At 44.7% G+C, this 16,172-nt stretch overlaps 1 protein-coding gene across 3 annotated transcripts in view; it reads left to right on the top strand.

The window, feature by feature from the left end:
* The first annotated feature begins 4,054 nt into the window (after positions 1-4,054).
* Positions 4,055-16,172, top strand: part of mpped2a (metallophosphoesterase domain containing 2a) — a 121,387-nt gene continuing 109,269 nt past the window's right edge. The window contains exons 1-2 of one of the 3 annotated variants that reach the window (XM_055649267.1): positions 4,055-4,216; positions 6,056-6,338. In XM_055649267.1, the coding sequence (XP_055505242.1) occupies positions 6,187-6,338 (152 nt within the window). In that variant the 5' untranslated portion in view covers positions 4,055-4,216; positions 6,056-6,186. Of the gene's footprint in view, positions 4,217-5,321; positions 5,451-6,055; positions 6,339-16,172 lie in introns of those variants that run through there. The other 2 variants (XM_055649269.1, XM_055649268.1) reach the window with 2 other exon arrangements.

A 16,172-nucleotide genomic window follows, 5' to 3' on the forward strand; every position in this document is an offset into this window, starting at 1 on the left:
TTAAAAAAGTAAAAACACTCTGCTTTTCTGTTTTGTACACCAAAGAGCCACAACAAGTCATTGACATATTGCATTCATTATTATACGCGCCACAAGCCCATAAAGTTCTGGGAAAATATATTTAGTCTCCTAGACATTGGTATTATTGTCACATGTACCGAAATACAGTGAAAACACTTTATTTTGCCTGCTGTCCAAACAAATCATACGATATGTGAGTACATCAGGGAAACTCATAGAGTGCAGAATGGAGAAACAATGTACTGCAGATTATGGTTGACAAATAAAAGACACAAAGTGCCGGAGTGATTCAGCAGGTTAGGAGGCAGCATCTCTGGGGAACATGGATAGGTGACGAATTGGGTCGGGACCCTTCAGACTGGTTGTGGGGAGAGAGGGAAGAAAGCTGGAAAAGAGGAACGGCAGGCCAAAGCTTGGTAGGTCATAGGTTGATACAGGTGAGAGGGGTATTGATAGGCAAATGTGTATGAAGGAACTGCAGATGCTGGTTTAAACCTAAGACAGGCACTAAATGCTGGGGTAACTCAGCGGGACAGGCAGCATCTCTGGAGAGAAGGAATGGATGACGTTTCGGGTCGAGACCCTTAATGGTAGGACAAAGGCCAGAGATGAAAATACAGAAGGTGTGAGATAAAAGGACTGAAATGTAGCGAATATAGTGTTAATGCAGGGAAAGTACAAACATAGAAACATAGAAAATAGGTGCAGGAGCAAGAGTAGGCCATTCGGCCCTTTGAGCCTGCACCGCCATTCAATATGATCATGGCTGGTCATCCAACTCAGTTTCCTGTACCTGCCTTCTCTCCATACCCCCTGATCCCTTTAGCCACAAGGGCCACATCTAACTCCCTCTTAAATATAGCCAATGAACTGTGGCCTCAACTACCTTCTGTGGCAGATAATTCCACAGATTCACCACTCTCTGTGTGAAAAATGTTTTTCTCATCTTGGTCCTAAAAGATTTCCCCCTTATCCTTAAACTGTGACCCCTTGTTCTGGACTTCCCCAACATCGGGAACAATCTTCCAGCATCTAGCCTGTCCAACCCCTTAAGAATTTTGTACGTTTCTCTAAGATTCCCCCTCAATCTTCTAAATTCTGGCGAGTACAAGCCGAGTCTTTCTTCATATGAAAGTCCTGACATCCCAGGAATCAGTCTGGTGAACCTTCTCTGTACTCCCTCTATGGCAAGAATGTCTATGACAAAAGCTGCAACAAAGTAGATTGGAAGATTATATTGTGGAAAGGAACTTTTCATCAATAAAGAACTCCAAGAATCCTGCAATTTAAAATCAGAATTTATCTTACACAATCATAAGTTCATGTCAAAAGGGTAGAATTAGGTCTCACCATAACCCTTGACACCCGTACTAATCAAGAATCTGTCAATCTCTGCCGTAAATATTCCCAGTGACATGGCCTCCACAGCCAGGTTACGGGGAGGTGGCAGAAGAATGGGCTTGAGAGGGAAAGATAGATCAGCCATGATTGAATGGGAGAGTAGACTCGATGGGCAGAATGGCCTAGTTCTGCTCCTGTGATTAATGAACTTTCTGCTTTCGGAATATTCCTCACAAATTCCAAACCAAACACATGGCAGAGTGAAGGAACCTTAGAGAAAAGGAAAATTCACATTAAAATTTAAAGCTGTGGATTCAGTTCCCTTGTCCAGCATATGTGCAATTAATTAACCCTACAAGGTTTGTCTTGCAGTGCTTTGTAAAGAATGCTGAACTCGGCATGAATGAAAGTGACATTTTGCTTTTCAAATTGTTTGTTCCAGTCACTCACTCCGAGAGTCGTTTTCATTCAATATTCAGGAGACTCTGTGACAGGAATCCCAGCACCGAGTCTCCCCATCTCTCAGATGCCTCCCTTGTCATCTAACTCCATAATTTCATTAATCCAGAAGTCACAGGAGCTGAATTTGACCATTCGCCCCATCAAGTCTACTCTGCCATTCAAGCATGGCTGATCTATCTTTGCCTTGCAACCCCATTCTCCTGCCTTCTCCCTGGTGCCTTTTGCAGCCTCAGAATCAAAGGATGTACCTTTAGAAATATATTTTTAAAGAGGAAGTTTGGCAGCTTCTTGATTAGTAAGGGTTTGATACCCTGACTAATCAAGAACCCGTTAGAAACATAGGAAATAGGCGTAGGAGTAGGCCATTCGGCCCTTCGAGCCAGCACCACCATTCAATATGATCTCTTAGTCTCCTCTTTAAAAATACCCAATGGCTTGGCCTCCACAGCCACCTGTGGCAATGAATTCCACAGATTTTCCGCCCGCTGACTAGAAATTCCTCCTCAACTCCTTTCTAAAGGAACGTCCTTTTATTCTGAGAAGTCTATCCTCTCTCCAAAACTCCTTGCCATTGTCCCTCACCCTCCATCTCAGTCCCTTTCTCCTCCAATCTGTACCCTCCTAAAACCATCTCTTCCTCCTCACCCTCTTCTCTTCAGTCCCATCTCTCCCTCTTTCTATCTCCCACTCCTTCTTCCCATACCGAGTCTATCACTCCCCATACCTCTTCCCGTGACAAGAAGGATGTTGAGGCTCTGGAGAGGGTACAGAAGAGGTTTGATCATCATGCTGCCTGGACTAGAGGGTATTAGCTAAAAGGAGAGGTTGGACAAACTTGGATTGTTTTCCCTTGAGCATCCGAGGTGGAGGGGAAACCTGATAGAAATTTAAAATAATGAGAGGCATAGATAGGGTAGACAGTCCAAACCTTTTACCCATGGCCGACACTAGAGGGCATGGCTGTGAGGTACGAGGGGGGTAAGTTTAATGGAGATGTGCAGGACAAGTTTTTTTTAAAGTGGGGACCCAACACAGACAGTGGAGCACATAATCACCAGTTGCCCCAAACACCGGCCACCGAATGGTGAACGAGGTCTGATAGACCCGGACGATGGCACGTTGGCCTGGCTCGCCTCAACGGAGCTGCAGGTCTAAAAGACTTACGGCAGAAGAAGAAGGGACCTGGAGACAGATACTATAGTGGCGTTTAAGAGGCTTTTAGATAGGCACAGGGATATGGAGTGAATGGAGGACATATGGATCACTTTCATGTAGAGGGGATTAGTTTAAATTGGCATCTTGTTCAACACTGACCTTATGGGCAGAGAGGTCGGTTCCTGCGATGCACTGTTCTATTTTCCTCAAACTCTCCCTGCACTTTCTCTCTCTTTTGGCGATTTAAGATTCTTCTGATCTGTGGAAGTTTTTTTTTAATCAATCAATCCGGCCTTTCAAGAGTTTACATTCGCTCCCCCCCCTCTCTCTCTCTCTCATACACTCATACACACACACACACACACACTCGGGCCGAGCCGCCAGCCAGTCAACAAAAAGGCATTGATCAGCGTGGAGTTCCCCCAGTCATGAATTAACAGCGACCGACTTCAAACCCCTCTTTTCCCGCCACACATACACACACACACTCTCTCTCTCGTTATATTTTATTCTACAAAAAAACTGATAAAGTTGTGCTTAGGAGGGAAGTTACTGGTTGCAATGTGATTTTATGTAAAATCTGTCTATATGTCAGACATGGGCTGCCCCTGCATTGTGTCACTCTCTCCCCCTCCTTCGTTTCTCTCTCTCTCTCTCTCTCTCCCCACCCCTCTCAATGTCTGTGGGTGACCTCAGCTTCTCGTTCACCTCCCCTTCTTCGCTCCTGTTCTGCCCCCCCTCCTGTGTTTTTTTGGGTTGCTCCGTCCCCCTCCCCTCTCCTCTTCTCTCTCTCCCTCCCTCGCTCGCTCCTCCTGCGGGAGCGCTGACCCGAGCGAAGGTCGAAAGCGAGGCTGCGCTGCGATCGGCTCCCGGGTGCCGGCGGGTCGGAGGTTCGTGCCCCGGGGAGGGTAGAAAGGACCAGCCAGCCCGCGGCCCCCGCCACCTCCCTCCCTCCCTCCCCGTGTCCACCTTTTGCCCGCCAGTCATTCCCAGGCAATCTCTCCACCCTCCCTCCCAGCTTCCTCACCCCCCCCCCCTTCCCCTCTCCCTACCCTCCTTCCTCCCCCCCCCCTTTTTTAAATTTTTTTTTCCCATTCTCACCCTCCCTCATTCTTTCCCCCTCTCCGATGAATCGACTCCGGTGAAGACACCCCCCTCCCTACCCGAAAAGGACAACCTCGGAATCCCGACTCAACTACACACACTACAACAACAACAACAACAAAAACACGCAGAGGTAATCTTTTTTTTTGGAGAAAAAAAATCACAGGAACCTTTTATATATTTTTTTAAAAAGGAGGGAGGAAGCGAGGGGGAAAAGGAGGGAGGGGGAACAGCGAAGAGAAACGAGAGAGAGGGCATAAAGGCAGCCACAAAAGCCGGGGTCGGCGCCGCGGGGTTAGAGGTGCCCTGTCATTCCAAGGCGGGAGACAACCAGAACGGCTTGAAATTAACCTATTTTCGAACGCCGTGTTGAAATTAAAAGCCCCACAAATGTATCGCTTTCGGAGAAACTGCAACATTTTGAATACTGTCATGTAGCGAATCTCTATTATTCCAACCACTGTATTTCGGTGGGAGTTAATTCCTGCTTATATATATATATTATTTTTTTTTACACGCAGAACACAAAAGTCTTCACGGTTGCGATCTCTTAAGCAATTGCGACGAAGGCCGACCTCTTTGATTTTTTTTCTCTCTCTCTCTCCCTCTCAGACACACACACACACAGTAACGCGCTGCACAAAAGGCGAGATCAGAATCTAATGCAAAGTGCTGACCTGTTCGGTACCCCGCTCATCCTCCTACCCTCTCTGCCTTCTTTTAAAATTTAATTCAGTAAAATTCCAACAGAGTTAATGCTAATAAATCCTACGGCAAAAAAAACCCCCAACTAATTGAGCTTTAAGTGTGTATTTACATTCTACATGCAAAGGAAATCTAACTATTTTTGCAACAATTTTTGATGCTCTCTCTAAGCATAGATAATTGTAAACATTCGCGGCCTAGATGTGACGAAGATTTAAGGAAATCATTTTATTTTTTCCCCTTAAAGCTAAGCGGTAGATTGCAGAGTCCGTGCATGTCATTATTCAAGCATTTTGCAATTTATCAATAAAATCTACAAACAGGAAAAGGAAAAGCAACGCAGTCTCTGTTGATGTCATTTAAATAATGTGCTTAAAGGGACATTGGGTGATATTGTGTCTCGGCTGGTTTTGAATTAGATATTTAAAACAAAAAAAAAATCGTGGGGGGGGGGGGGGGGGGGTGGTAAAAAAAAAAACCTGAATGAGTGACGGCGACGGGATTAGTTGGAGAAATGAATGACGCTTGGGAGAGGGATTTTACCAGAGGTGGAGAGGGAGACGGCTCTCTCTTGCCCATTGCTGCCGTGTGGATGTAAGGGAGCAGAGGTCGACACCAGGGGTTCTGAGGACGGGGGAGGGAGAGAGAACGAGAGGGAACAGGTTTGTCTGCACATCACCTTTCCATAGTTCATTGCCACAAGTAAAGTGTGGTGTGACCCTCAAAGGCGGAATGGATGTTCTGAAATAATACCGGCGGTGACAGATTTATTTATTGAGCCGGGGCGTCGGGGGTGGGGTGACCAAGTTTCACCGTGTAGAATGATGTATTTGGTCCCAAGTTCGTGAACTTGATTCTGCTCTTTGGCGCGTTCCTTGAGGTTGTGATACAACAAATGTCACCTGTACTGACTGGACTGTGCGCTGGGATCTCTCTCTCTCTCTGGTCGCATCTCCTGGCCAGAGTTTTACAATTGGTGAATATATACACCGTGAGAATCTGTTTTCATTTGCTACACAATTTATGGGAAGTGTTTTTGTCCGAGGTGGAGAGACCCGTTCCACATAACGTTGGATTGTTGGAAAGTTGTTCTTTCTGTTGAGAAAGACGAACAGTTTACTTTTGGAAACACCTGATTTGATCTGATCGCTCTCTATTTCACTCCAATGTTTTTTCTCAAATTGTGTTTTTCTCTCTCTCTCTCCCCCCCCCTCTCTCTCCCCCCCCCACACCACCCCCCCCCCCCCCCTCCCCCCTTTCTTTCCAGGGCGCAGTTATTCGTGGACTGTCTTCCTGATTTAATTTGGCAAGTAAGTTTGCGGATTTGAAGGCTGGAATATCACAAGCTCCAAACTGCCCACAATGCGCTGTTTAGCGTTTACCGAAGGAAGGGTGTAAATGGATTTTGTCGAACAAGGGAGGATGGCTCATGGAATTCCTTCGCAAGGGAAAATCGCCGTCACGGTGGACGAGTACAGCTCGAATCCGACCCAAGCCTTCACTCATTACAACATTAACCAGAGTCGCTTCCAGCCGCCACACGTGCATATGTGAGTACCTCAACTCCGCGCGTCTTGTAACTCGGGATTGGAATGTAAAACACACGCGGATTGCAGACCGCCCCGTTCTCATGCCCCCCTCCCGTCACACACTCTCAGACAGACACACACACAACAACATAAAACACGCGGACAGGTAGACGAGCGCAAACTCCGACAAGCACACACGAATATACCAAACAAGTGTCGCACGCATGTACACACACGGAGGGAGAGGCGACAGACAGATTCTCTGAGAGGTAAACGCACTTTCAGTCAGACCACAGACTGGCATATACACATTGAGAGAAAGTCAGACACACGCACACATTCAAACGATAGATAGGCACACTTACACACACACACACACACACACACACACACACACACACACACACACACACACACACACACACCCACACACACAAGATATTGAGGACAGTTAGGCACATGCACAGGCACAGATGACTACAGGCACATACACAAACACACAAAGACAGACAGACCACAGAGGCACAAACATATATATATATGTTTGTATATTATATATATATATATAAGCACTCAGACTACAGAGACACAGACACAACATATATAAAGGGGCAAGCATAAACGCACACATGCACGCACACACCCATTCACACCTGACAGACATACACACACAGACACACACACATGTATACACACACACAGACACACACACATGTATATACACACACGCAGACATACACCGATCTACAGAAACATGCACACAAACGCAGACAGAAGCACAGACACACACAAACTCGGGCAAATACACACACAGACCCTGGATCAAACTTTGGATTGCTGCGGGTTCTGCTTGAAGTGATTTAACAGGAATACATTTGCCAAGGGCTCCGCATCAGGCATTTCTTGTGATTCATAGCAATCTATAAATCTGGCTTGGAACGAACAAGTAAATTGTTACAGCAGGTTAGCAACCTATTTGTCAATTAGATGTCAAAAAGCTGAGGGAATAAGGGAATTCCAAGCCCAAAGAGTTTCAGCATATTTTAAGCTGTCTCTTAATTTTAGCTGACTGGAATAAAACCATAAAACAGAAGGTAGTTTCCATTACGGTATTTTGTAAATACTTTATTATTTCTAACGAGGTGCCATTTGCTTTTTGACTGCCCCAATATATGTGAACGATCGTTTTAAATTGTCTCAAAATTTCAGACAACGGATGTTCTACGCTCATACTAGCCTTTCTGTGCCGTGCCTGTTAAAGTTCAGTTCAGACGAGTTTCAAGGATATACAAGCAAAGATGTTACCCGATTAATTCATATTAAGCCGCTGCTGCTATTTTTAAAAAAAAAAGCCTTTGTAAGGTCTCAGACAAGGTGGTTGGAATAAGCAAACTCCATTTCGTGTTAACTGATACCCACTAACAGTAAAATACTCTGCCTTTCTCCGGTACTTTGGTGTTGATAAGTTGACATCATGAGAAACAACCCTTTCAAGAATTCACTTGCCTTTTTTTTTGAATAACGCCAAATAACTTTAAGAGTTATCCACGCCGTCCGTGCCTCTTGCGTGATTTACAGAGTCAACAATGGATTTTGCCGAAGTGAAAAAATGGTATTTAAGAATGAAACAGCATTTCAGTTTACAGGCAATAATTTTGAGGCTGTCTTTTAAATAGAGACCGTGCACGCAACTTAAGCTAGAATATACGTGAGAATGAAAATCAATTCTTAAACCCATGATGGGGGTAGAAAATGTGTACATGCACGGCGTGCTCCATTAATACAATATTAAAGTACAGGATGCACATAGGGAATAGCTTTTTAAAATCCAGACTGCATAATAGGAGTATTCTTTTTGTGGAAAGTCACACACACTAGGGAACCGTCATTGAGTACACAATATATAGTGGAAGCAGCCTGAATGTAATACACGCTGTGGGCATGGTTTGGAAATACAGGGTGCCGAGCAGGTATTGTCCTAGACTTATTGCGGCATTAAATCGTTTCACAGACACAGATTTTTTTTTCCGGGGTAATTGATCATTTAACAAACTCGGCAAATGGGAGTTTAAGGTGGACAATTTGTAAAAGTGATTTCTTGCGGTTTTTCCAGGGGGTCGGGGAGGCGAGGATTATGCGGTCTAAAGAGGAAGTATTCTGCTATTTTATTGTATCGTGTGAAGGAATTTCGCCCCTCGTTACAAAGCCAGGCAGCCAAGTTATATCTGCCAGCCGGGTTAAACTTGAGAATTCAGAATGGGCAGCACCAGAATGCTTGTGTATTACATATATTGTGTACAGATAATTCCCAATGGAGTAAAACTCATTCACAGTCTCTTCTCAGCAGTGTGAGGCAGCAATACACTGTTTTTTGGTGTGCCCCTTGAATCTCTGATGTGATAAAAAGCCAGTGGCCGGTTGCAAGGGGTAATCTACAAAACTGACCTGCTGAATTAAAAAAAAAAACCCACTGATCTTCATGGGCATTTATTTAACAATAATACGCATGATCTGGAGTGATTTTGGGGTCATAGTGCAGTCTTTTAAGAGTTCAGACCGCAGTTATAAGCAGCTTGAACTTTGCTCTCGCAGTTTATGCAGGCTTCTTAACCTCAGTTAAATGTCAACCCGGTAACTCGCTCCGAGCATCTTGTTATCCATTGTAATGACCAGTGCTGCCGTTGTAGTTCATACACTAAGCATTTCTACTTCAGCGTGGTTTGAAAGCAAATTTACTGGCTGTGCGTATACTGGTGTCAGAGAGTGATGTTGTGCCCCAGTGTTTATGTGGATCGAGGGCATCCCACATTGGAGCATATTAGTTAAGAGTGTTTTATTGTCATATGTCCCGGATAGAACAATGAAATTCTTACTTGCAGCAGCACAACCGAATATGTAAACATAGTGCACTGTAAACAATATAATAAACAAGAAGAAAAAGTTCAATCAGTGTGTGTATATACACGCATACTCGCACGCACAGTACTCACTCGCACGCACACTCACATACTCACACACTCACATACTCACACACTCACATACTCACACACTCACTCACTCACACACTCACTCGCACAGTACTCACTCGCACGCACACTCACATACTCGCACACTCACTCACTCGCACACTCACTCACTCGAACACATGTACACACGCCCACACACACGCCCACACACACACACACGCCCACACACACACCACACACACACACGCCCACACACACACCACACACACACACACACACACACACACACACACACACACACACACACACACACACACACACACACACACACACACACACACACACACATGTGCCAGGATAGACTCAGCTGTAAAGCGCTCTGTCTGAGCCATGAGTACAAAAGAGATATCTGGTGGTGTCTTCTGCCGCCCTTGGTCATGTCCCACTCAGAGTCCCTGCTTTGACAGATAGTATTTGTAAGGAATGAATTAAATCTTAACAAAATAATCCTGTCTGCGGCGATTTTTTTCTGTGGAAGTGGGAATTTGAGCGGCTTCAAACTGCCTTGCCTCATGATAAATGTAACGGCTTCATAATTTCGCCGCCGACTTGGTTTGAAGGTTTAGCTGTGCGGCCCGATGGTAGTATTTGGAAGTGAATCATTTGTGAAAGGCGGCCAGTGATTTAGCGTGAAAGGGAAATGCATTAAAGCAAGGAACTGATGCAAAAATCTGGCAGACGCAGTTTGAAAAATCCACCTGCTCTTTAAAGTGACGATGTGTTAAAAATACATATTGTTAATTCTGAATTAGACAATGGCAAATTTGGACCACCTATACAAGCAATACATAAGGACTTCCGCTTGGAGGTTTAATTTCCTCCTGCTGCTCACTATTCAGTGGCTGCATCAAATTCTTTTGTGCTCCATTCTAAAATGTTCTAACAATGGCAATGAAATCATTCAAAGTCTGTGCAAACCAGTACACTGCCAGAGAGGGGGTTCCGGTGAGATTGGGTAGGGAAAGGGAAGTTCAGGATTCCTGTTCTTTCCGCACTGACTGCTGAGGGAAAAAAGAGAGAAAAACTGCGCTGCGTACAAAAGAACAAGAGAACCCTTTAAGAAAGACTCTGCTAGAGTCCCGAAACTGTAACCAAATGTATCTACTGTAATTACAGCAAAATGGTGGAGGAACTCAGCAGGTCAGGCAGCATCTGTGGAGGAAAATGGTCAGGCGGCATTTTGGGTCAGGGCTCTTCTTCAGACTGGTCGAAGGGCCAGTTCAGGTCAGAGTTCAAGATGATCATTTGCCACCACTCCAGCGTGTGTCAGTGGGATGTGTCGAATAGTGCTGCAGAAACACAGGTTGGGTACATTCCAAAACTGCAGCTCAGTAAAACCAGGCCAAGCTGAACAACTAACGAGCTGTGGGTCTGGAGTTGCATGTAAACCAGTTCTGTTTAGTTAATTTGTCATGTGTACCGAGGTACAGTGAAAAACATGTGTTGTGTGAGCACAGGTTAAGGAATGAAGGTTTCTCTCCGAGAACATTAGTAAATAAAATAGGTTTTTACAATAATTCAATACGATAATTTAATATGGATAGGAAGGGTTTCGAAGGCTATGGGCCAAATGCAGGCAAATAAGACCAGCCAGGAATACCAACGTGGTTAGCATGGACAAAGTGAGCATTAGGGCCAGACTCACTGCTGTATGGCTCCGTAGCTCTAGTCTGACAGTTACTAGTCTCAGTGATGGTAATCATGAACCCTCCAGATTGACAGACATAAACCCATCTGTCTTCCTTCGCCTTTCGGGCCTTGTATGTCGAGACCCCACCCCACATCTACAAAAACAAATGCTGCAGAGCAGGGAAATTTGTGCACCTATTCCCCCCCCCCCCCCCCCCCCCCCATCTCCCTTCTGTTTTTTTTTTTTTTTTTCTATTTTTTGTTTTTTGTGCTAAATTGTATGTATGCACTGAGTACGAGCAGCTTTCAGTTTCACTGTACATGTATAGTGACAATAAATGGCATATCTATCTATCTATCTATCTATCTATCTATCTATCTAAATGTTGGCCATGCAGGATTGAGTTACATGGGGAGGTTGGATAGGTTGGGACCATTTTTTCCTTTGGACTGTAGGAGGCTTGAAGGTGACCTTATTGAAGTGTTCAAGGTCATGAGAGTTATGGATAAAGTGAATGTTCACAGACTTTTTCCCCAAGGTAGAGAGAGGATTCTGAAATTTGAAGGCTTAGGATGGGAGGGGCGCGATTTATGATAGACCTCATCAGCAACCTGTTCACAGACATGGTGCATAGTTACATGGTACATGCTTAAGGATAAGGGGGAAATCTTTTAGGACCGAGATGAGAAAAACATTTTTCACACAGAGAGTGGTGAATCTCTGGAATTCTGTGCCACAGAAGGTAGTTGAGGCTAGTTCATTGGCTATATTTAAGAGGGAGTTAGATGTGGCCCTTGTGGCTAAAGGGATCAGGGGGTATGGAGAGAAGGCAGGTACAGGATACTGAGTTGGATGATCAGCCATGATCATATTGAATGGCAGTGCAGGCTCGAAGACCCGAATGGCCTACTCCTGCACCTATTTTCTATGTTTCTATGGTAGTCTGTACCTGGAATCAGCTTCCAACTGAAGCTATAGGATCAGATACTATGACCTACCTCATTGTAGACCCTCGGACTATCTCTGATCGGACTTTACTGACTTTATCTTGCACTAAACCTTATTCACGATGTTCCCTTTATCATGTGTCTGTACACTGCAGAAGGCTTGATTGTAATCACGTATTGTCATTCCGCTGACTGGTTAGCAGACAACAAAAGCTTTCCACTGTACCTCGGTAAACTAAACCAAACTCTTAAAGATATTTAGACAGATATATGGATAGGAAGAGTTTAGAGTGCTCTGGGCTAATTGCAATCAAATGGGATGAGCTCAATATTGGATGGATGGACAAGGTGGGCTGAAGCCTGTTTCCGTGCTCGACAGATCTATGACTCTATCAATGTAACTAATGGAAGTCGTCAATTATTGGTCAGCTGGAACATAAAAGGGGAGGACAAGCTTCCTTCTGAAACTTAAGTGTCTCTGTCTATTTTTCCATCTGCTTGGCGACACATCAGCAAAAATGCCTTTTGAAAATCCAGACAAACAACATTGTGTCGGATGGAACTGCAGATGCTGGTTTACACCGACGATGAACACAAAATGCTGGAGTAACTCAACGGGTCAGGCAGTATCTTTGGAGAAAAGGAATAGGCGATGTTTTGAGTCGAAACCCTATTTCAGGCTGAGTCTGAAGAAGGGTCTCGACCCAAAATGTCACCTCTTCCTTCTCTCCAGAGATGTTGCTTGTCCCACTGAGTTACCCCAACATTTTGTGTCTACCTTCAGCAACTCATTTAATTTTATGCATATGATAATAAACTTGACTCGACACCAACACGGTCGAATCTTTCAATTTTTTTATTTTTTAATTTTTTATTTTATTAGAAGTAAGTACAATCGTATGGCACCAAAGTGCCTAATATATATTTTCATAATACATTTTATGTACAGCTTCTTGTTTTTTAAAAATTATAATAAAGAAGAATAAGAAAAATAAATTAGATAATAAAGGATAGAAAAACGTGAGAAAAAGAAAAGTGTGAAAAAAAAAAGAATGAAAGAGGAAAGTTGAAGAAAAGAAAATAGGAAAAAGAGAGTAAGAAATAAAAAAAAGAAGTAAGGAGATCATTATTTATAGTCTTGACCATCCCTCGTCCAGTCCTGAAACAGTCAGCTTTTACAATTGTGTTGCACCATATGATTCCAAACAGACAACAAATGGAGACCAACTCGTTATGAATTGGTCTGATTTATCTATTAGGAGAACACGGTCGAATTTTATTAGCCTCCACCGATTTTATTTTAATTTTGGAGATACAGCATGGAAACAGGCCCTTCAGCCCATCTAGTCCTGCAGAAGGCTCTCGATCTGAAACATCACCCATTCCTTCTCACCAGAGATGCTGCCTGTCCCGCTGAGTTAACTCAGCATTTTGTGTCTTATCTTCAGCCCATCGGTCCTATTGTCCATCAAGCATCCGTTCTCACTAGTTCTCTGTAATCCCACTTTCTCATCCACTCCATACACACTACAGAGAATTTATAGAGGCCAATTAACCTGCAAACCCACACGTCTTTGGAAGGAGGGAATTGTGTGGGAGGAAATTGGAGCACTCGGAGGAAACCCACACAGTCACAGGGTGAACCTGCAAACTCCACATAGACAGCAGCCGAGATCAGGATCGAAGCCAGGTGTCTGCATGAGACAGCAGCTCCACAAGCTGCGCCGTCTGACGCCTGATTCAGAAATAATCAGAGATTAAAAAAAGCACAGATGCTGCCATCAATGTTAACATGCTGTGAATAAGAAAAACAGGAGTTCATTGCAGAGTTTGTACGTTCTCCCTGTGACTGAGTGGGTTTTCTCTGGGTGCTCCAATTTCCTCCCACTTCCCAAAAACACGTGTGGGTTTGTAGATCAATTGGCCTCTATAAATTCTCCCTAGTGTGTAGGGTGTGGATGAGAAAGTGGGATTACAAGAACTAGTGTGAATGGATGCTCCGGTTTCCTCCAAAGACGTCCAAGTTTGTAGATTAGTTGACTTCTATAAATTTTCCCCAGTGCGTAAGATAGAACTAGTGTACGGGGATCGGTGGTTGGCACGGACTCGGTGGGCCAAAGGGCCTGTTTCCACTCTGTATCACTAAACTAGTGCGCAGTTATACAGAAGAAGGCTATTCGGCCCAGTCTGCCTGTGCTGGCTCTTTGAAAGCGACTTTTCCCGATTCCCAATGTTCCCTAATGCCTGGTAATCCCAGAATTAAACAAAAAACGAGTTTGATATTTGATAATGTAGGGGCTGGATTTCGAGCCGGTCGGAGTGCTCAAGGTGTAGAGGGGCTGATCAACAGCGAGGGTGAACTGCCGCTTAGAGAAAGAGGAGGAAGGTCTCTGTGCTCGGACTGTACATATGGCAGGTCATCAATCTGCCCCTAGACGGAGCTGCCACATGCTGACACTACAAGTGTAAAAGGTAGATTGTACAAGGCATGCACATGTACGGCAAGCTCAGCCCTGGAGTGGTGTGTGTGGCCCGCACTGAGTGACAGCTATCAACAGGGAACTCTCTACTTTGGCAACGCCGCTCACATTCAACCACGAGTTTCCAAATCGGCTCTCTTCCCATCCCACCCCCTCCCATCCGGACAATGCAAATATCGCTGATAATACAAGCAGAAGAAATGCATTTCATACTGAAATAAAGCTGAAGGGCGTCACGGTGGCTCAGCGGCAGAGTTGCTGCTTCATAGCGCCAGAGCTGACCAGGGATGCTGTCTGTGTGGAGTTTGCCCGTTCTCCCCGTGACCGCGTTGATACCTGAACTTGACAGTCAACAATTGTTTTCAAAGTTTGATGATGACACGAGACATGAATATTTTATTTATTTTTTTAAAAAGAGGATAGAACTATAACCTCTCAAGGAGAGTGACAGATCAGTGTAGTCTCATACAAGATTCAACACTGGGGAGTGTGAAATGATTTATTATGATGGGACAAATGAGTAGAGATGGAATGAATGCAAGTCAAACCGGGGCAGGACCTTCACTGTGAAAGACAGGGCCCGAGGGAGTGTTGCAGAGCAGAGGGATCTCGGAGTACAGATAGTCATGCAGCATGGAAACAGGCCCTTCGGCCCAACTTGCCCATGCCGCGAACTGACCCATCTACGCCCCATTTGAGTGCATTTGCCTAGAGCAGAGGGACCTCGGAGTACAGATAGTCAACATGGAAAACGCTGCCCTTCGGCCCAACTTGCCTCTCCCCGAGCTTCTCTCCCGATTCCTCCTGCCCCATCTTTGTGCTACTCCTCCATTTCCTCATTTGGTGACTTGCAATGAACTCCATAGATTCCACTCCAAAACTTCCTATGTTATGTACTGTCTCATGTCCTCTTTAACTACTAACTTACAAACCTTCCTTAGGTTGTGATGGTACCTGACTCAACTGCCTTCTATTGCAAATAATTCCTACAACTTTGTGCAAAAGTCAAAAAAAAATGTTCTATTAAATCTTTTCCCCTTAAACTTATGTCCTCTGGTTCTCGATTCCCCTTCTCTGGGGAAAATACTATACATTTACCCACATCCTCTCATGATCTCATACACCTCTATAAGAGCACTCCTCATCCTCCTGACATCGAAGGAATATAACTCTGTTCATTCATTCCAAGTTCTGCTCCCTCAACTTGTGCCTCTCTACAACCCTCTCCAATAGATATTATGTCCTTCCCCTGTTCCTTAGGATACCGCCCGAGTTACACCTCAGTTCTCTCTGCTGCCCTTCCCCTAAAGAACTGCATCCTGTTTTTTTTCATGTCCTTCCTAGTTCTGGCAGTCTCGATTGAGGAAACACTGAGTGGAACCAGGACTGGGAGGCTGGACCCTACCCAAGGGAACCGCACGGGAGTGTTGCAAACCTTCGGTGGGGCACAACAGATCCATGCAGCATGGATTTCCCAACATGCCCCATCTTCATTTGGTATATTCCTCCAAAGTATGTACCTGTACAAATTTTTCTTAAGCATTGTGATGGTACCTGCCTCAACTGCCTTCTCTTGCCGCTAATTCCTACCACCCTTTGTGCAAAAAAAAAAAAATGTTCTATTAAATCTTTTTTGGTTCTCGATCCCCCTTACTCTGGGGACTCAACACTCCTCATCCTCCTGATGTCCAAGGAATAAAGTCCTAGCCTGCTCAACCTCTCCCAATAGTTCAGGCCTTCGAGTTCTGGCGGCATCCTCGCAAATGCCCCTG

The sequence above is a fragment of the Leucoraja erinacea genome, chromosome 18, assembly GCF_028641065.1.
Source record: "Leucoraja erinacea ecotype New England chromosome 18, Leri_hhj_1, whole genome shotgun sequence".
NCBI classification, from domain to species: Eukaryota; Metazoa; Chordata; class Chondrichthyes; order Rajiformes; family Rajidae; genus Leucoraja; species Leucoraja erinaceus.